General features: G+C 33.5%; 1 protein-coding gene across 8 annotated transcripts in view; it reads left to right on the top strand.

Annotated features, from left to right (window-relative positions):
* MICU1 (Mitochondrial calcium uptake 1) overlaps nucleotides 1–15,458 on the top strand; it is a 343,655-nt gene that overhangs the window by 167,025 nt on the left and 161,172 nt on the right. For 6 of the 8 annotated variants that reach the window (XM_069849135.1, XM_069849136.1, XM_069849138.1 and 3 more), the window contains exons 3-5: nucleotides 1,159–1,336; nucleotides 8,321–8,486; nucleotides 9,815–9,852. In XM_069849135.1, coding sequence (XP_069705236.1) covers nucleotides 1,159–1,336; nucleotides 8,321–8,486; nucleotides 9,815–9,852 — 382 coding nt within the window. Of the gene's footprint in view, nucleotides 1–1,158; nucleotides 1,337–3,299; nucleotides 3,460–8,320; nucleotides 8,487–9,814; nucleotides 9,853–15,458 lie in introns of all 8 variants that reach the window. The other 2 variants (XM_069849139.1, XM_069849137.1) reach the window with 1 other exon arrangement.

Below are 15,458 nucleotides of genomic sequence, written 5' to 3'. Positions count from 1 at the left end.
AAGCGGAAGTCATCAAGATGGTCTCGACTAATGTTATACACTTACGACATTTGGTCAAAGTAAAAAGTGTTGTGTGAACTCACAAACAGATAATCACCTCCGAAGGCTTGCGTCTCTGCTCTTCGACGAAAATCATGCTATGATGACTCCAAGATTTTTTACAGTTGATAAATTATTGCTCTGAAAGCATCCTTTCTGTGTACACCTGGTCTACTTTCTAATTAGGCCTAATTGTTAAGATTTAATTTAGAACAAATTGCGTTTATGTTCTATTTTGCACTTAGAATTTCGATAAAATATGATTATCTCTTCTGCAATTTTTTTTTAGATTTCATGTGCTGCATATAATCCATCATGACCTGGCACATGAATGATGAAATAAATATTTCGTGTGCATATTTTTTATAAATATCAAATAATATAAATCTGCTCAATAATTTGGAAGACAGGACACAACATTCAAGGTTAATTGACGTACAAAGACTATTTGAAGGGTACATGGGAATAACGATCAAGGTCCAGTTTAGAAAGTTTCGAGAAAAACGAATTTTAAAGTTTAAGCACTTAATACTTTGTTATATGTGTATTTAATAGAAATTGACGTAGTGGAACGTCAAGAACGATGATTTCTTATTACTAGCTAGACCACATGATAGTACTTCTTTTCCACTATAAGGTAGCATTATTAACTCAATTTCGATTTTTCATGGACCTTGATGTTTTTCCCGTGTATCCTTCATTTTTTTATCAATAGCAGGAATCCTAAATATGAAAATAAGTGTGTTAAGAAATTAGAAAAGTGTTCATCTCCAAATCGAGCTTACATAAAATTACAATACCAACCCTTCGTCATAAATTAAGTTTTGCAATTTTTAATTAGGATTATTGTTGTTGTTATTATTATTATTATTATTATTATTATTATTATTAATCTATTGTAATGCTTCCTCCATACTTGAGTAAAATTTTGTGCAGATTGAAGTGTTTTAATTATATTAATTCTTTTCATACAAAAGTGTGTAGAAATTGACATAGAATCCCAAAATATTTCATTGCATCTGCACTTTGATGTATCGAAATTGGATAGTTTTATCGTCTTTCATTTTAGCAAAAAAGTTTACTGTAAGAAAGCATGAATGTTTGTTTTGTTTATTGTAGTATTCTGGACAAGAGATTTCCTCGAGTGGATGCTGCATCTCAGTTGGCAGATAATGATGAAAATGTAACGCACAAAGAAGTTACTGGAACAGATAGCAGTGACGAGGATGGGGAAGATGGCGGAGAAGATGGAAAGAAAAAGAAGAAAAAGGAGAAAGTTGGCTTCAGGGACAGAAAGGTAGAAATTGACATAATACTTATTTTAATATAGTTGATTAAAACCGAATTAAAATTTAAGAATGATATAATTTTATTATTTTGACATAAGATTAGAATAATCCATTTTTCTTAACCATATGTCATAAGAATGTTTCGTATCATTATTTTAAATGTAACGGATTTTGTATGTTTCGTGATGTGCCTATCTCATAAAACTGCTGTTGTTACACATTGTATCCTTCTTTGATTAAGTCTACTACTTGTGTCTTTTGTACTTGATGGAATTTGGATGTTTGAATTTATTGCAACTTCTTATTTCAAAAGTTTTTCTTATATCTCTAAATTCTTAACTTCATCTGTTGCTGGATATTCATTTGTTTTTTTAGTTTAGGCTAGTTTATTTCCATACCAGCTTGACTCTTCTTTTAATTTTCTTAACATATAGTTAAGGTCGTATTGGGCAATCATTCTGGTTGTCCACAAAACTTGGAGTATATAGAAACTCATTTCTGATTGACACACCCATCCCCTTACAGTTCTGTTTCGTTTCTTTTAGGATACTTTCTAAATAAATATTAAATAATGTGGATAACAATGGACATTCTTATAGAATCCCCTTAGATGTTGTAATACCCCTTAACAGACTCTGTCCTACTTTATACTCATCAGTTAGTATTGTACCTGAAATATTGGAGACCTCTCTCTGCAACTTGGTTAATACTGGGTGTTCATTTCAAAGTGTGTCATGATGTCACTGTTGTTGGGTCACCGATTTGAAGCGAGTTTCAGCTTATATGTTAGAGAAGTTGCCTATTATTTAAGGCGTTCTTCAATCTGAACTTGAGAACATGTACGGTATAACTTGAACGTCATAGCAACAGATGGCGGTCTGTACGGTCTGTGTGCTACCATAACCTCTTTCGAACTGTGTTTTGCACCGGCAAGTCGTACGCAGGGTATTAGTTATCATCGGTTGCGTACGGTAACATTCCACAACACAAATCAAATGCTCCGTGTCCATGTTGACCGTCGAAGTTAATGTCAACAAATACGTAAGTAATAGTCTTAACCCTCTCCCCATATCCCGACAGTACGTATTTCCAAACAGTTCACATTCCTACCACTACCGGTGTTACCGTACGTATCGGTACGTACTCTTCAGAATGAACGCCATACTTGCTAGGCAACTTCTCTGCCTCTTGGGTTATACACCTCTGCGGAAGTGTAGGAAGATTGAATTCTCTAGGCTCATCGGCTAGCCACATGACGGCATACAGCGAGCCATGACACATTTTGAACTGAACACCCAGTATACTGAAAAACGACAAAATTTAAAAAAAATATTATTATTTGTAAACTACATGAAAATATAGTATAAAATCCTACTAATGTAATTCTTGATACGGTACTGGATTGAAGTCTTAATTTGTATAGCATTAAATGATTTTTATTCAGCATTTAAAATATTTTCAAATATTCTGTATACAACAGAGTGAACTACCAGAAATTAAACTTGGTTTATTCTTATAGAAGAGAGCCTTACAGTTTGATTATGATTATGTTATGTTTTGTTCGAATTAGCTGTCTCCGTTCTTTGTAGCACTCCAAGTTCAATTTTGAATGGGAGCTTCCAGCACTTTTTTTGTGTTCACTGCTTCATAGGATTTTTGTCGAGCCTAAGTAAAGATATGCAATTTCATTGATTCAATAATTTTTACATTCGTTCGTTCATCAAAAAGGGAACAGTCCCTACTATCAACAACAAACGTGGCCTACATCGTATATATATGCTTTGAGGATTAAACTCACTCCATGATGATATCATGAATACATAGGCTACTAGAAGTTCCATTCAAAATTGAACACTGGGTAGTATAAGTAACATGGTATTGTTATTCCAGGTACGTGCAACCTGTGGTCTTCCAGATACTTGTTTGTTTTGTTCTTCAATCTCTTTGGTGTTTACCTTGACATTTTTACAGATTATGGAATATGAGAACCGTATACGCTCCTATTCAACACCTGACAAAATTTTCCGATATTTTGCAACTGTTAAGATCATATCCCAGAATACAACGCTGATCTACATGACTCCAGATGACTTCATGCGAGCTATCACTCCAGGCATGCAACAGCCAGAGGGTAAGCCCTGCTGGAAGTCTGCAGATGTGGAGTCCTTCTGTTGCAGTTCATCAATTGCAAATTTTACATCACTAACGAAACACTATTTTGTTAGACTATTTCGTATTTTCAGTTTCAATATTGAATATTTTGAAACAGGAAAGACTAGCAGCAGTTTATAATGTTAATCTTAAAGAAACCTAGCAGGGTTCATTAAGAGCACTGTAATCATACAAGCTGACCATAAGTTTTTTATAGCACCAGATTTTTAAGTAATATTCGTGTTGAATGACTGTGATTTTGTTGCTTTTCATTTGTTGTCAAAGTTACACTAAAATGAGATTTTTATTATGCCCAACTCTTTATCTTTATATAAAAATCTTATGACAGTAGTGTATTTCAATATTACTCGAGCATAACCTGAAACTTTTGTATCTTCACGTTTTACCACAGGTGACTCTAGAAAATCTTGATACTTAAATTGTCAGGTTCCATTTCATGCTTTATAATAACATTCAACATGGAAAATATAGGGATTTTGCCATGACTTAATTTTTTTTATTGAGTGTGGAAAAGGTAAGTTCAGGATAACAGGCAGGGTTTGGAATTGAACAGATTACATCAGCTTCTTGTCTATGCGGCTGACATGAATATGTTAGGAGAAAATACACAAACGGTTAGGGAAAACGCGAAAATTTTACTTGAAGCAAGTAAAGCGATCGGTTTGGAAGTAAATCCCGAAAAAACAAAGTATATGATTATGTCTCGTGACCAGATTATTGTACAAAATGGAAATATAAAAATTGGAGATTTATCCTTTGAAGAGGTGGAAAAATTCAAATATCTTGGAGCAACAGTAACAAATATAAATGACACTCGGGAGGAAATTAAACGCAGAATAAATATGGGAAATGCGTGTTATTATTCGGTTGAGAAGCTCTTATCATCCAGTCTGCTGTCTAAAAATCTGAAAGTTAGAATTTATAAAACAGTTATATTACCAGTTGTTCTGTATGGTTTTGAAACTTGGACTCTCACTCTGAGAGAGGAACATAGGTTAAGGGTGTTTGAGAATAAGGTGCTTAGGAAAATATTTGGGGCTAAGCAGGATGAAGTTACAGGAGAATGGAGAAAGTTACACAACACAGAACTGCACACATTGTATTCTTCACCTGACATAATTAGGAACATTAAATCCAGACGTTTGAGATGGGCAGGGCATGTAGCACGTATGAGCGAATCCAGAAATGCATATAGAGTGTTAGTTGGGAGACTGGAGGGAAAAAGACCTTTAGGGAAGCCGAGATGGGAGGATAATATTAAAATGGATTTGAGGGAGGTGGGATATGATGATAGAGACTGGATTAATCTTGCTCAGGATAGGGACCGCTGGCGGGCTTATGTGAGGGCGGCAATGAACCTTCGGGTTCCTTAAAAGCCATTTGTAAGTAAGTAAGTAAGTGTGGAAAAGGTATAAGTGCAAACTGTATGAAAGAAGTTTTACTGTATTTAAAAACGATATCCCAGTTTCATGTTATAATGTAATATTAAAGCACAATTTATTGTTACAGTAAAAATGTGATGTTAATGGCCAATGTATTTCATGGTATATTCTTATATCGTAACAGTTTCTATGAAAATTACCAGCGATTCATTCATTTGTTAGATTTCATTGAAGACATAATCTCTATATAAAGTTTGTTGAAATCAGTTGAGGTGATCAGACATTGGAAAAGGGGGACATACTCTCACACATATGCATAATATGTAAGACGTAGTCTCTTTTAGGCGAAATTCTCACAAAGATGTGTTTCTTTGGAAATCATATTCTGTCATTCATAAGGAGTCACTTTCACTTTTCCAGTTATTGAAGTTTTGTGCCAATAATATAATAATAATATGTACGTTATATTAGGCAAACTTTCATGGAACTCCAGATTTTTTTTACTGTCTCTAAACCCTTAGGTTTTGATTTTTCATGAATATGTGGTACTAGAGTGCTCTCTCAATACCCGAAACTTGAGGTTATGCTTTGAATACTAATTCATGTGACCTTATTTGCAATAACTACATAATCCATTTGCTTACTACTAACTTTTCAGTTTTTCCTTCCAGTTAACACGCATAAAATGGTGCTGTTTGCTTTTGTATTATAATTACTAACATGCTAATTCTACTAATAATTGCCTTTCAGAGCTTCCATGGAACTGAAAAGTTGCTTGTTTATTGAGCAGTATGCCTATTTCAGATTCCCAATCAATTTATACTGAATAACATTAACATCAAGACATAAATGAAGTGCATTTTTTGTCATCTTGGGCTTGCCGTATTGTTATTACTTTTTATACAGTATGTATTGTTTTCATTGCTGATGTAATTGAATTTAAAACTTAATTTGCATTTAGAGATGTGAGCTGTTTTCATTCATAGTTTTCTGTCAAAGGGAAGTTCTTCATTGCAAATTCAACCTTCTCCAATATTCCCTTGTTCTGCCACATTTCTTTTTCTGTATGTACGTTTTCAAAATATGTACACTGAATATGTAACCATTGCAAAACACAACACAACGTAATAAACTGCACTTATTCTTAGCTGAGTCACTGTTTGCATTTATTGCTGCTTGTCAAGGACAGATTACAGACTGACACAGCTAATTTTGGGGATGGGAATTGACCAACCATACAGCTTTCACGTGGTGATATCTCTCTCACTCTGTCGGTTTCCCTCATTTTCTTTCTCTTCATATATACACAATAAGAGCTGATATGTGAAGAATAACATAAACACCAGTCAGGAGTGATAAAATAAGCTAAACATTAGGGGATTCACCAACCATGCAGGTAAGGGGACATGATCTTGTGAACATACTCGAATCAAAATCTTTAGTGATTAGTCATAAAACCAGGATGTCCAATTTTGGAAACTTATTAATATAACATAGTATGTAAGTTTTAATCTGGTGAAGCACTGTGAGTTTGTGAATGTAAGTAGCAGTAGCAGGGTGAGGAGACCTACTGCTTGTCAGCCTACAGAAATGCCAGAAACATTCACTGGGACTGGCTATATTATATAAATATTTATTTAAATTTATTTATAAATTGTAATATCTTGTGATACTTCTTGTATAGACCAAATGTAACAGCTGCACTATTCCTATTCCTAGACCACGTGCCAGCCACATAGAAACAATAAAGCAGTTTCTTTTCATCTCAATTGTCGACCATCTTACCAGCCCAGTTAATTGGCGCTACAGTCCATTGAAGATCGGGCCTCCTCTATTATTTGTAGCCATTCTATCCTGTCCTGTGCCAGTCTCCTCTACCTCCTAATTCCAATCTTTCTTGAATAATCCTCCAAATCTTGCAACCACCTAAGCCTGGATCTTCCTCTTCATCTTGCTCCATGTGGGTGTCCATACAATGCTCTCCTGGGTAATCTATAGTTTGGCATCTACTCAACATGACCCAGTCATCTAAGCCTTCCTCTTTTAATAAACGATATTATGTTTGATTCTCAAGACATCTCCATAAACTCGAAACTGAACAAAGTGTGGACAGTGAAAGGTGGTGGGGAAGGGAATAAGGAATGGTTTCCCTGCTTACATTTCTGTCCCCCACTTAATTCGAAATTTTGATAATTCAAACAGACTCTAGTCGGAATTGGTTCGGACTGGCAGGGTTCTACTGTATCTTATTGAGGTGATTTGTCATTCTAAAGGTACGGTCACACATCGCTACTTTTGCAGCACTGCAGTACAAAAAACTGCGCAACTCTCGTACTGCGACATGTGAACAACGGTGCAACCCGAAAAGTAGCGGCTGCCGAACCTGCTGCTCGCTACTTTTTCATGCTGCGCACAGCTTAAAAGCAGTGACATGTGAACAGGGTTCTCAGGGTTGCAGTCGCAGCATTTTTTATATCGGTTTTGTTGAAACTTTTGCTGCGGTTGCGACCAGTGTTGCCACCCAAATGTGCCAATGATACTTTTATTGTTTGGATATATTTTAACGTTATATGTGATGAAAATAAATTATTTGTAACAGTTATTAAATGCACAACACAGTCTGAGTACATTTGCTGACGATATAATTCATTTTTTTAATTTTCCGTAGCATAGTTTCAAACAGGAGGGTTGCCAACATTGATTACGTGAATATGCTGTTGGTTATCATTTAAGTATATAGGCGTTTTTAAAAGCTTTATAGTAAAAATAATGTCAATTTCTGAATACTAGTTAGGACAGAAAAGCAAATAATAGATAAGGACGCTTTCGCATGAGTTTCTTAATAATGCGAACATAACCACAAAATGTATATTGAGAAGTCAACACGGAGATGGAAACCTGCAGCATGACTGCGGCTGCAAAAGTAGCGCCTTGTGTGTGGACAGACTCGCAATCTCCAATTGCAACTTTTGCTGCACTCGGGTTGCGCAGCACGAAAAGTAGCATGCAGCGCGCTACTTTTGGCTTACGTGTGAACACAACACACAACTTTTGCAGCTGCAGTACAAAAGTTGCGCAGCAAAAGTAGCGACGTGTGACCGTACATTTATACTTTGCATAATCTGTCTCAGCTTTCGCAGAATTTAATCCTGAGAGCTTTGTTTTCCTCTGCTACAGTGGTGTGTTAAATCCTTTGTGTATAATAACCTTTAGGTTAGACATACCAAAATGGCTTCACTCTGCACTGGGAAATGTTGACATTAATGCTTGGTTTTTCATGTTCTAGTGTGTGCATGTTGTGAATTGCTTTTAACTATAGCCCACATCCTGAATTGGCGTCATCCCTGCAGAATCCACATACCCTAATTAACCAGGATATAACATGTTTTTCCTGCATTAATGACCAAACCTGCTTCTGCTTGCTGCTTGTTCAAACAGATAATGGAGTATGAAAACCGTATTCGTCAGTACTCCACGCCTGATAAAGTGTTCCGGTACTTTGCCACCTTGCAAGTGGCTCATCCGAGTGGAGAAAGTAATGAAGTATTTATGACGCCAGATGATTTCTTGAGATCTATGACACCTGGAATAAAACAACCTGATGGTAAAACATTAGAAATATAGTTTTGTAGTTACTATTCATAGTTTGAAATGTTTAACATTTACAAAACTGTTACATAAGTTCAGATTATGATTTGAAGTTGTATTTTATTTATTGCATTCTTCGACTATTGTCATTCCAACTAACTGTTACTTGCTATTTAATACCCTTAAATTCTATTATAATTGTATAAATTCTTCTAGTCGTCATTTTTGTCGATTTATGTACTGCTACATTTCTTCTACGTGAATATCATTCGCACAAACTTGAGCTTCCAAATATCCGTCCAAATATTTCATAACTTCAAGACCAGACCTGGACTTTAGACATTCACAGTCTTTACAATTAATTTTTGAAGAGTTGAATCATTACTATCAGTGAAGTTCATTGGCTGTTTGTAGCTCGAGTGCCATTTTTTATTTGCATTCACTATAATGTAAATCTCGTATTTAGTTAGGAGTTTTTTGTTTCTGTATGCGATCACAGAATTCCGTGCGTTCTTCAGACTCACTGTTCTTGTGATGTGGGCATCTAAGAGCGTGTCAGCTGTTAATTTCACTGTTATAATTAGTAAATAAAAATAGCATTCCATTGAAAAACACGATTCATGTTTACTGAATTTTGTAACATTTATTAACTTTTAAGTCAATGGATTTTCGATTAAATCAAACCAGTGTGATAGTATTAAAGGATGACAGTTGTGACAATTCAATAATTTTATTTTGTTTTGTTTATAGTTAAAGCCTAAATGAAAGATGTTTAAATGTGCTTCTAAGTTTTCTTTTCTGAAAAAACATTGCTTTGAATTTAGTTTGGTTAAGGATGAATGGAGACTGAATTACAGATGCAGTATTTTGAAAAAAACAGAAGGAGAGAAAAATATAGATTTCTTCAACTCTCGCTCTTAATTATTGTTAGCACTATATGTATTGTAATTACTTACTCTACATTACAGTGTTTTACTCCGTATTTCACTTTTTTTTTTCTAAAATTCAGTATAATATTTTTATTTTTTGAAATAATAAAAAGTCAAGAATGGTGTAAAGTATTTTGAAAATCTGTAGCACTGTAGGCCCATATAAAATAACAATTAAATTATTGTAGTATACAAACTATGTAGTATTGTAAATGTTCTTCTTTGAATTTTATTTACTGTATTTATTTTTGGTTATAGTGACACTTATTGTGACATCTTTCTTTAGTCCCTTCAATGATACTATAATAAAGTTCAACTGTTCATATAATATTATGCATACATATTATGTAAGTTTGTTGTGTGTGTTCATGATATTTTTTGAGTGATGTAATATATTTTCTTGTTTATTCCACAGGTCTGGGGTTGGACCAGTATAAGAGATACGACCCTAAGGTGGGTGTTTGACATGATAATTAACTTACAAGTGAATTACTAATAATTAATTGGAAATTATTCATTATGAAACTTAATTTTAATGCTAAAATACTTTTATAAAGTTATACATTAAAAGTTCTCTTATGCTAAATTAAACATTTGAACAGATTAAATTGAGAATCCTATAAGCAGACTTAATAACTAACATCGTAACAGTCTTATAAGTGGGAGAAATGTTTGCCTTAGTTAGCTTAACAACACATGCTAAATGTAATATTTTTTAAGTTTCATATATATAGGTATATATATCTCTCTCTTTCCAGCACTTCATGTTTTATATATTCTCAGAAACAAAGTTAAACATTGCAGATCAATTACAGTATATTGTCCTTAGATTTTTATACGTTGAAAGTTTTATTATTCTTTTTTTACATTACTGGACTCCTGTATTAGATGGCTTCTGCATATTAATCAACTTTGATTATCCATGAAACAGTATTATTTAATTATGACAACTTATTTAAAATGTTTTATGATTATTGCATCATATTGTTGCTTTATGTGCAATACTTCAGAAAACAATTCAACTTCGTGGCAGCTTTTTATCAGTTGTTAATAAAGAAATGCTAAGGGTATAAAAGGGTAATTATACTTTCAATATGTCTTAATAAACACAAAAATTGGATAGCTAAAGTGATATCGCAAATTGGATAGCCAGTAAAAAAAAGAAGAGTAACAAAGCTTTCTATATTGTTTTAATTTGTAATTTCACATAAACATGTTAAACTATCAATTTATTATTTCATTTTTCAACTCTAAAATGACAATCTGATTGGTCTAATGAATTTAATAGCACTGTACAGTATGCTGAATAATTTTAACTCATAAATGTATAATGTTCACAAATTGAATATTTTTATAGATTTCCCTCCTACAAATTTCTGTCTACTAAATTGCATGAAATTATACCCATATTTACTTCAACTCCTTTGACCACCTTAGCATGTATTAAAACTAATCGCACAAAGCATTTTGAAATATAAACCCTGTCACAGATAATTTATTTTTGTTGCAAGAAATATGAGGTGTCTATGTACTTTTGGTCAACAGTGTCATTTAATATGACAGTGTTAATCTTAAAGAACATAATGCACCTAAAATCATATTAATTACAGAAATATTCGTTTGCTTAGTATCATAGCCCAACAGTGTCATTTAATATAACAGTGTTACTCTTAAAGAATATAATGGACCTAAAATTATATTAATTACAGAAATATTCGTTTGCTTAGTACCATAGTCCATCTCAGTTTTAATATTGTGAATATGGTGAAGTTCATATAAAGAGTTTGCATATGCTAAGAAATATTCACCACAGCAGTGAAGCAAACTGATTCTTTAAATAATAATAATACTTAGGTACATTATGATTTTTAAGGAACCCAGAGGTTCATTGCCGCTCTCACATAAGTGCACCATCAGTCCCTATCCTGTGCAAGATTAATAATAATAATAATAATAATAATAATAATAATGTATATAAGATATTTATTTAAATATTACGTGACATATAAAACAGCAAACAATTTAAAAACGGTAACTTCGAAAAGCAGTGCACTTACAGAGGACCTGGACATACTGCATAATGATATTGTTACTAGCCAATTTTATTAATTTAACTAAAGAATCACTTCTCTCAATTGCTTATTAATTGTTCCCAACATTGTTTACATTAAGTTAAAATCTTCCATAGTTAGCTTATTTATTCACTTGAATCACTAACATTCACTGACCTCTTATTCCCACTAATCTAATCTGTATAATTTCAGACGAAGTAGTTTCTACACTTTAATTGCATTTCCATTCCTACTTTCTTTATTATATTTATATCACTACTTACTTATTGCCACTCCCTGGTTATTACTTGTATCTTATCCTTTTTCACTATTATTCTGATTGACTGGACGGTGTGACTTTTGGTGTTCCAAATAACTACTTTAGTACGATTCTTGGCATCTCTCAGTGCAGTCCCTACCCAGAGATCCGACTGAGGGACTATTTTACAGTCTGTACAAAAGAAACCAAATGACCTGAAAATGTACAAAAACTTGCCCAGACATGTTCATGCATTTTTAACAAGAGCCAGAACAGGTCACATTGTCACTCAATTGTACCTACACCGATTTCACATTTCTGATAATCCTACTTGTCTGTGGTGCAATAATCATCATGAAGATCTGGAACACATTCTTTCTATATTGTCCATCCATAAACCACAAAAGAAGTAAATTAAACTCATCAATACCAGTTGCAGAAGACACAGCCCTACAGTATATATTGACTACACCTCAACTCTGGCTTCTAGCAACAGGCATCTATAATGAACACCGATCAAAATACCCCTCATTCCTCATGAAAAACAACAACTGAAAAGACTATAGTAGACTTTATGTTGTCAGCAAACAGCTGGATACATTAAGAAGATTGATTGATTTTTCACTATTAGCATATTCCCTTGCCTTACCGTCTTTTCTGTCACCATCACCATTTTCACTTTATCACTTTCCTATATCACTATATCACTTTATATATAATTTGCAAGAAAACCGTAATTTTGTTGAAAGACTGTAAAGAGATAAATCATTTCTTATCTTTTTCTCTAATGATAAGAGTAAAATCAAAATTGTACAGATAGTACTTGTCAAGTAAAACTTTGTTAACATTTAGGGGGGAAAATTTTTTTTCTGGGAAAAGTATTTATTTGGGACTAATATTATATTAGAATTGTTGTACTCTATCCAAGGAATAAGGTGTTAAAATCTGCACAGTTATATTAATTTCACTCTCTATTTCCTCAGTATACTTTCTTTATTTTTATCACTCAATCTGTGGATTTCATTGGATTTATTAGACCATGTTTTTAGGACGTGAGTATACCGAATTTTATTATTTGCGCTGTTAGTGATGAATACAATTAAATATTTGTGTTCTTACCAAGAAGAGAAGTAGCAACGATGTTACAAGAATCGATCATTAATTGTAATATATTTCATTACCACCAATCACAGCTGACTAGCAGAAGTATGTAAACTTTCTACTTCATTCTAAAAATTGTAAGCTTTATTCCAGACATTGACACCATATTTTTGTCCAAGGAACATATTTCATGATATGGGATGTGATGTGGTGCCTCAGTGATGCTTTGCTTGACTTTCAAAAACCAAACCTAGAACAGATCCATGCACTTAATTGCTCAGTTTCCCATTGTGTACCCATACACTGTATATGCAATGTTTATTGCAACTCTGGGGATGCCCTGGGTGGCATTCATGAATCTGACACTGACAAATGGACCATCTAGCCTCAGCTGACAGCTGGAAACCGATGATGATGATGATGATGATGATGATGATGATAGAAAAATGAGCCAGAGCATCAAATACCGAAAGTTACTCAGATTTGAGGAAAAATCCTATTAAAAAAAATTCAACCAGGTACCTTGTTCCAACCAAGATTCAATCCCGGGCCTTGTAGTCAGGCATGTTAAGGCGCTAGACCACTGAAAAATATTATCTCATTGACGCTAAATAACCTCGTAGTTGAAACAGCGTCGTTAAATAACCAAGTAAAAAAATTAAAATAAAAAAGTAAATAGCAAATCTGCGAATTTTATGCGTCTGTGAGTACTAGAACATGTGTTTATGTCGCTATTTTCAAAAGCTGGCACTGCATTTAAATCTCCCCATCCACCACTTTGTAGTTGCGATATTTTTCTTTATTTCAACTTGTTTTTCTCCTGAGTGTTTTAAGATACAGTCATGAAATTTGGTAGTTATGTTCAGAAGGGTGTGGAACATGTATCTCAGTACTACTTTCTTTCTCAGTAGCATAGAACATGAGATATAAATTTTTACACGCAAACACACATAATTCAAGGGGGAGGGGAATAAGAATAAGTAATTTTTTTTTCTCTTGATGTAAGGGAGACACAAAAACACAAATTCCGGAGTGCATGGATCTCATTATTGGCTACATTTCGACCATAAGGACATTAAAATAGCTTGCAAACTGAATGGATGCAATGGGTAGCAGTGGTGTATCAATTTTTTTTAATTAAATTAATTACAGTAGCTACATTTTACATCCAATCTATATGAAACTTTGACCATATACTTATTGACATAATCCTATTTAGTGGTTAAAAAATAAAAAAAAAATAAAAAATCCCATCTTTAGTTTCAAAAATACAAATTTCAGTAATCTGTCACCTTAATCATTATGATTAAACTCCTTCTTCTGATTACTAAGTTATGACCTTGTAGAGAAATTACAGCAATTAAATTTCATGATTCTGGTCATGATAATATCTTTGAAAAATATTGGAGTGCAAGAGGTCAAATGACTTTATTGTCAAACACCTGACATTAGAAAATAACAACAACATATATCTTTGTTTTATATGTAACATTGAAGTTTGATACTTCATACTTTGCTGGTCAGATGTGATTATAAATTACGTTGACAAGCTATTTTGAATTGATCTGCATTGTTTTTCTTATGGCTGGTTTGCTTGTAACAACTCTGAGCCAATTTTTACTTATTATGCAATACCTATACTCTGTACTATACTTGAAGTTTCTCTTAGCTCTGTTGTATGTATTCATTGTTATATTATCTGTTCTTCTCCTTATTCTTGTTCTCTGTATTTTTGCAGAATCATGATGAGGTATTTATTGTGAAATCTCACTCTTTTATATCACTTATCTCCGCATGGTTTGGAATGGCTTGAACACACAACTTTATGCCATGCTTTCTCAGATTCGTAGATGTTTTCCTTCAAAGTCTCAGTTCACATGCATTTACAAATATATTCTATAACTGTGAAAATACTGTTTGATGATTCATTATTGTATCCGTTAACTGTTTTTGGGAATGGAAAATGATTATAATACTGCAATTTTTTTCAGTGTTGAAGAGCAAGTCTCGTATTAATCTTTAAATCGTGAAAGTCATATGATTGTACTGTCTTTTATTAAATTTATTTATGGGAATATTCTCAGTATTATGAATGATTGTTCCTGTTGATCGATCGTCACATCTGTGGGTGTGTCACAGTGGCAGCATGACTTTGTGTCTTATTTTTTTTATGACTACAATGATGATAATTACAGTAGAACTTGGTTATAACGACATCCAAGGGACCTTGCAAATTATGTTGTTATAAACGAGTGTCATAGTAATCGAGATTCATATTATTCAGTCTAGTGAGGTGGAAAATGAAAGATAATAAACATAATTAGGCTTATTTTAGATTTATGTATTCACTTTTAAGCATACCATGAACACAATAAAATACATGTACAATTATAAATACAGTATTCTGTGTTAAAACAGTTTGTACTCCCTCCTCTAGCTTCATAGAAATGTTCACAATTCTAATGCCTTCTAAAGTGTCACTCACTTCTTTTAGTGGCCATACTGCGTTAAAATGCGTGCACTTAGTGAAAACTTCCTGTCGAAACTGGCCACATGCAGGTACCATTAATACAGCATGAATTCGGGCAGGTTACAATGGGATGGGGAATCTGCCTGCATTCCAGAGGTCTGTGATAGAAGGGAACAGT

Source organism: Periplaneta americana, chromosome 16 (genome assembly GCF_040183065.1).
Source record: "Periplaneta americana isolate PAMFEO1 chromosome 16, P.americana_PAMFEO1_priV1, whole genome shotgun sequence".
Lineage (NCBI taxonomy): Eukaryota > Metazoa > Arthropoda > Insecta > Blattodea > Blattidae > Periplaneta > Periplaneta americana.
Note: the sequence above shows the minus strand (reverse complement) of the source record. Positions and strands in the feature narration are given on the sequence as shown.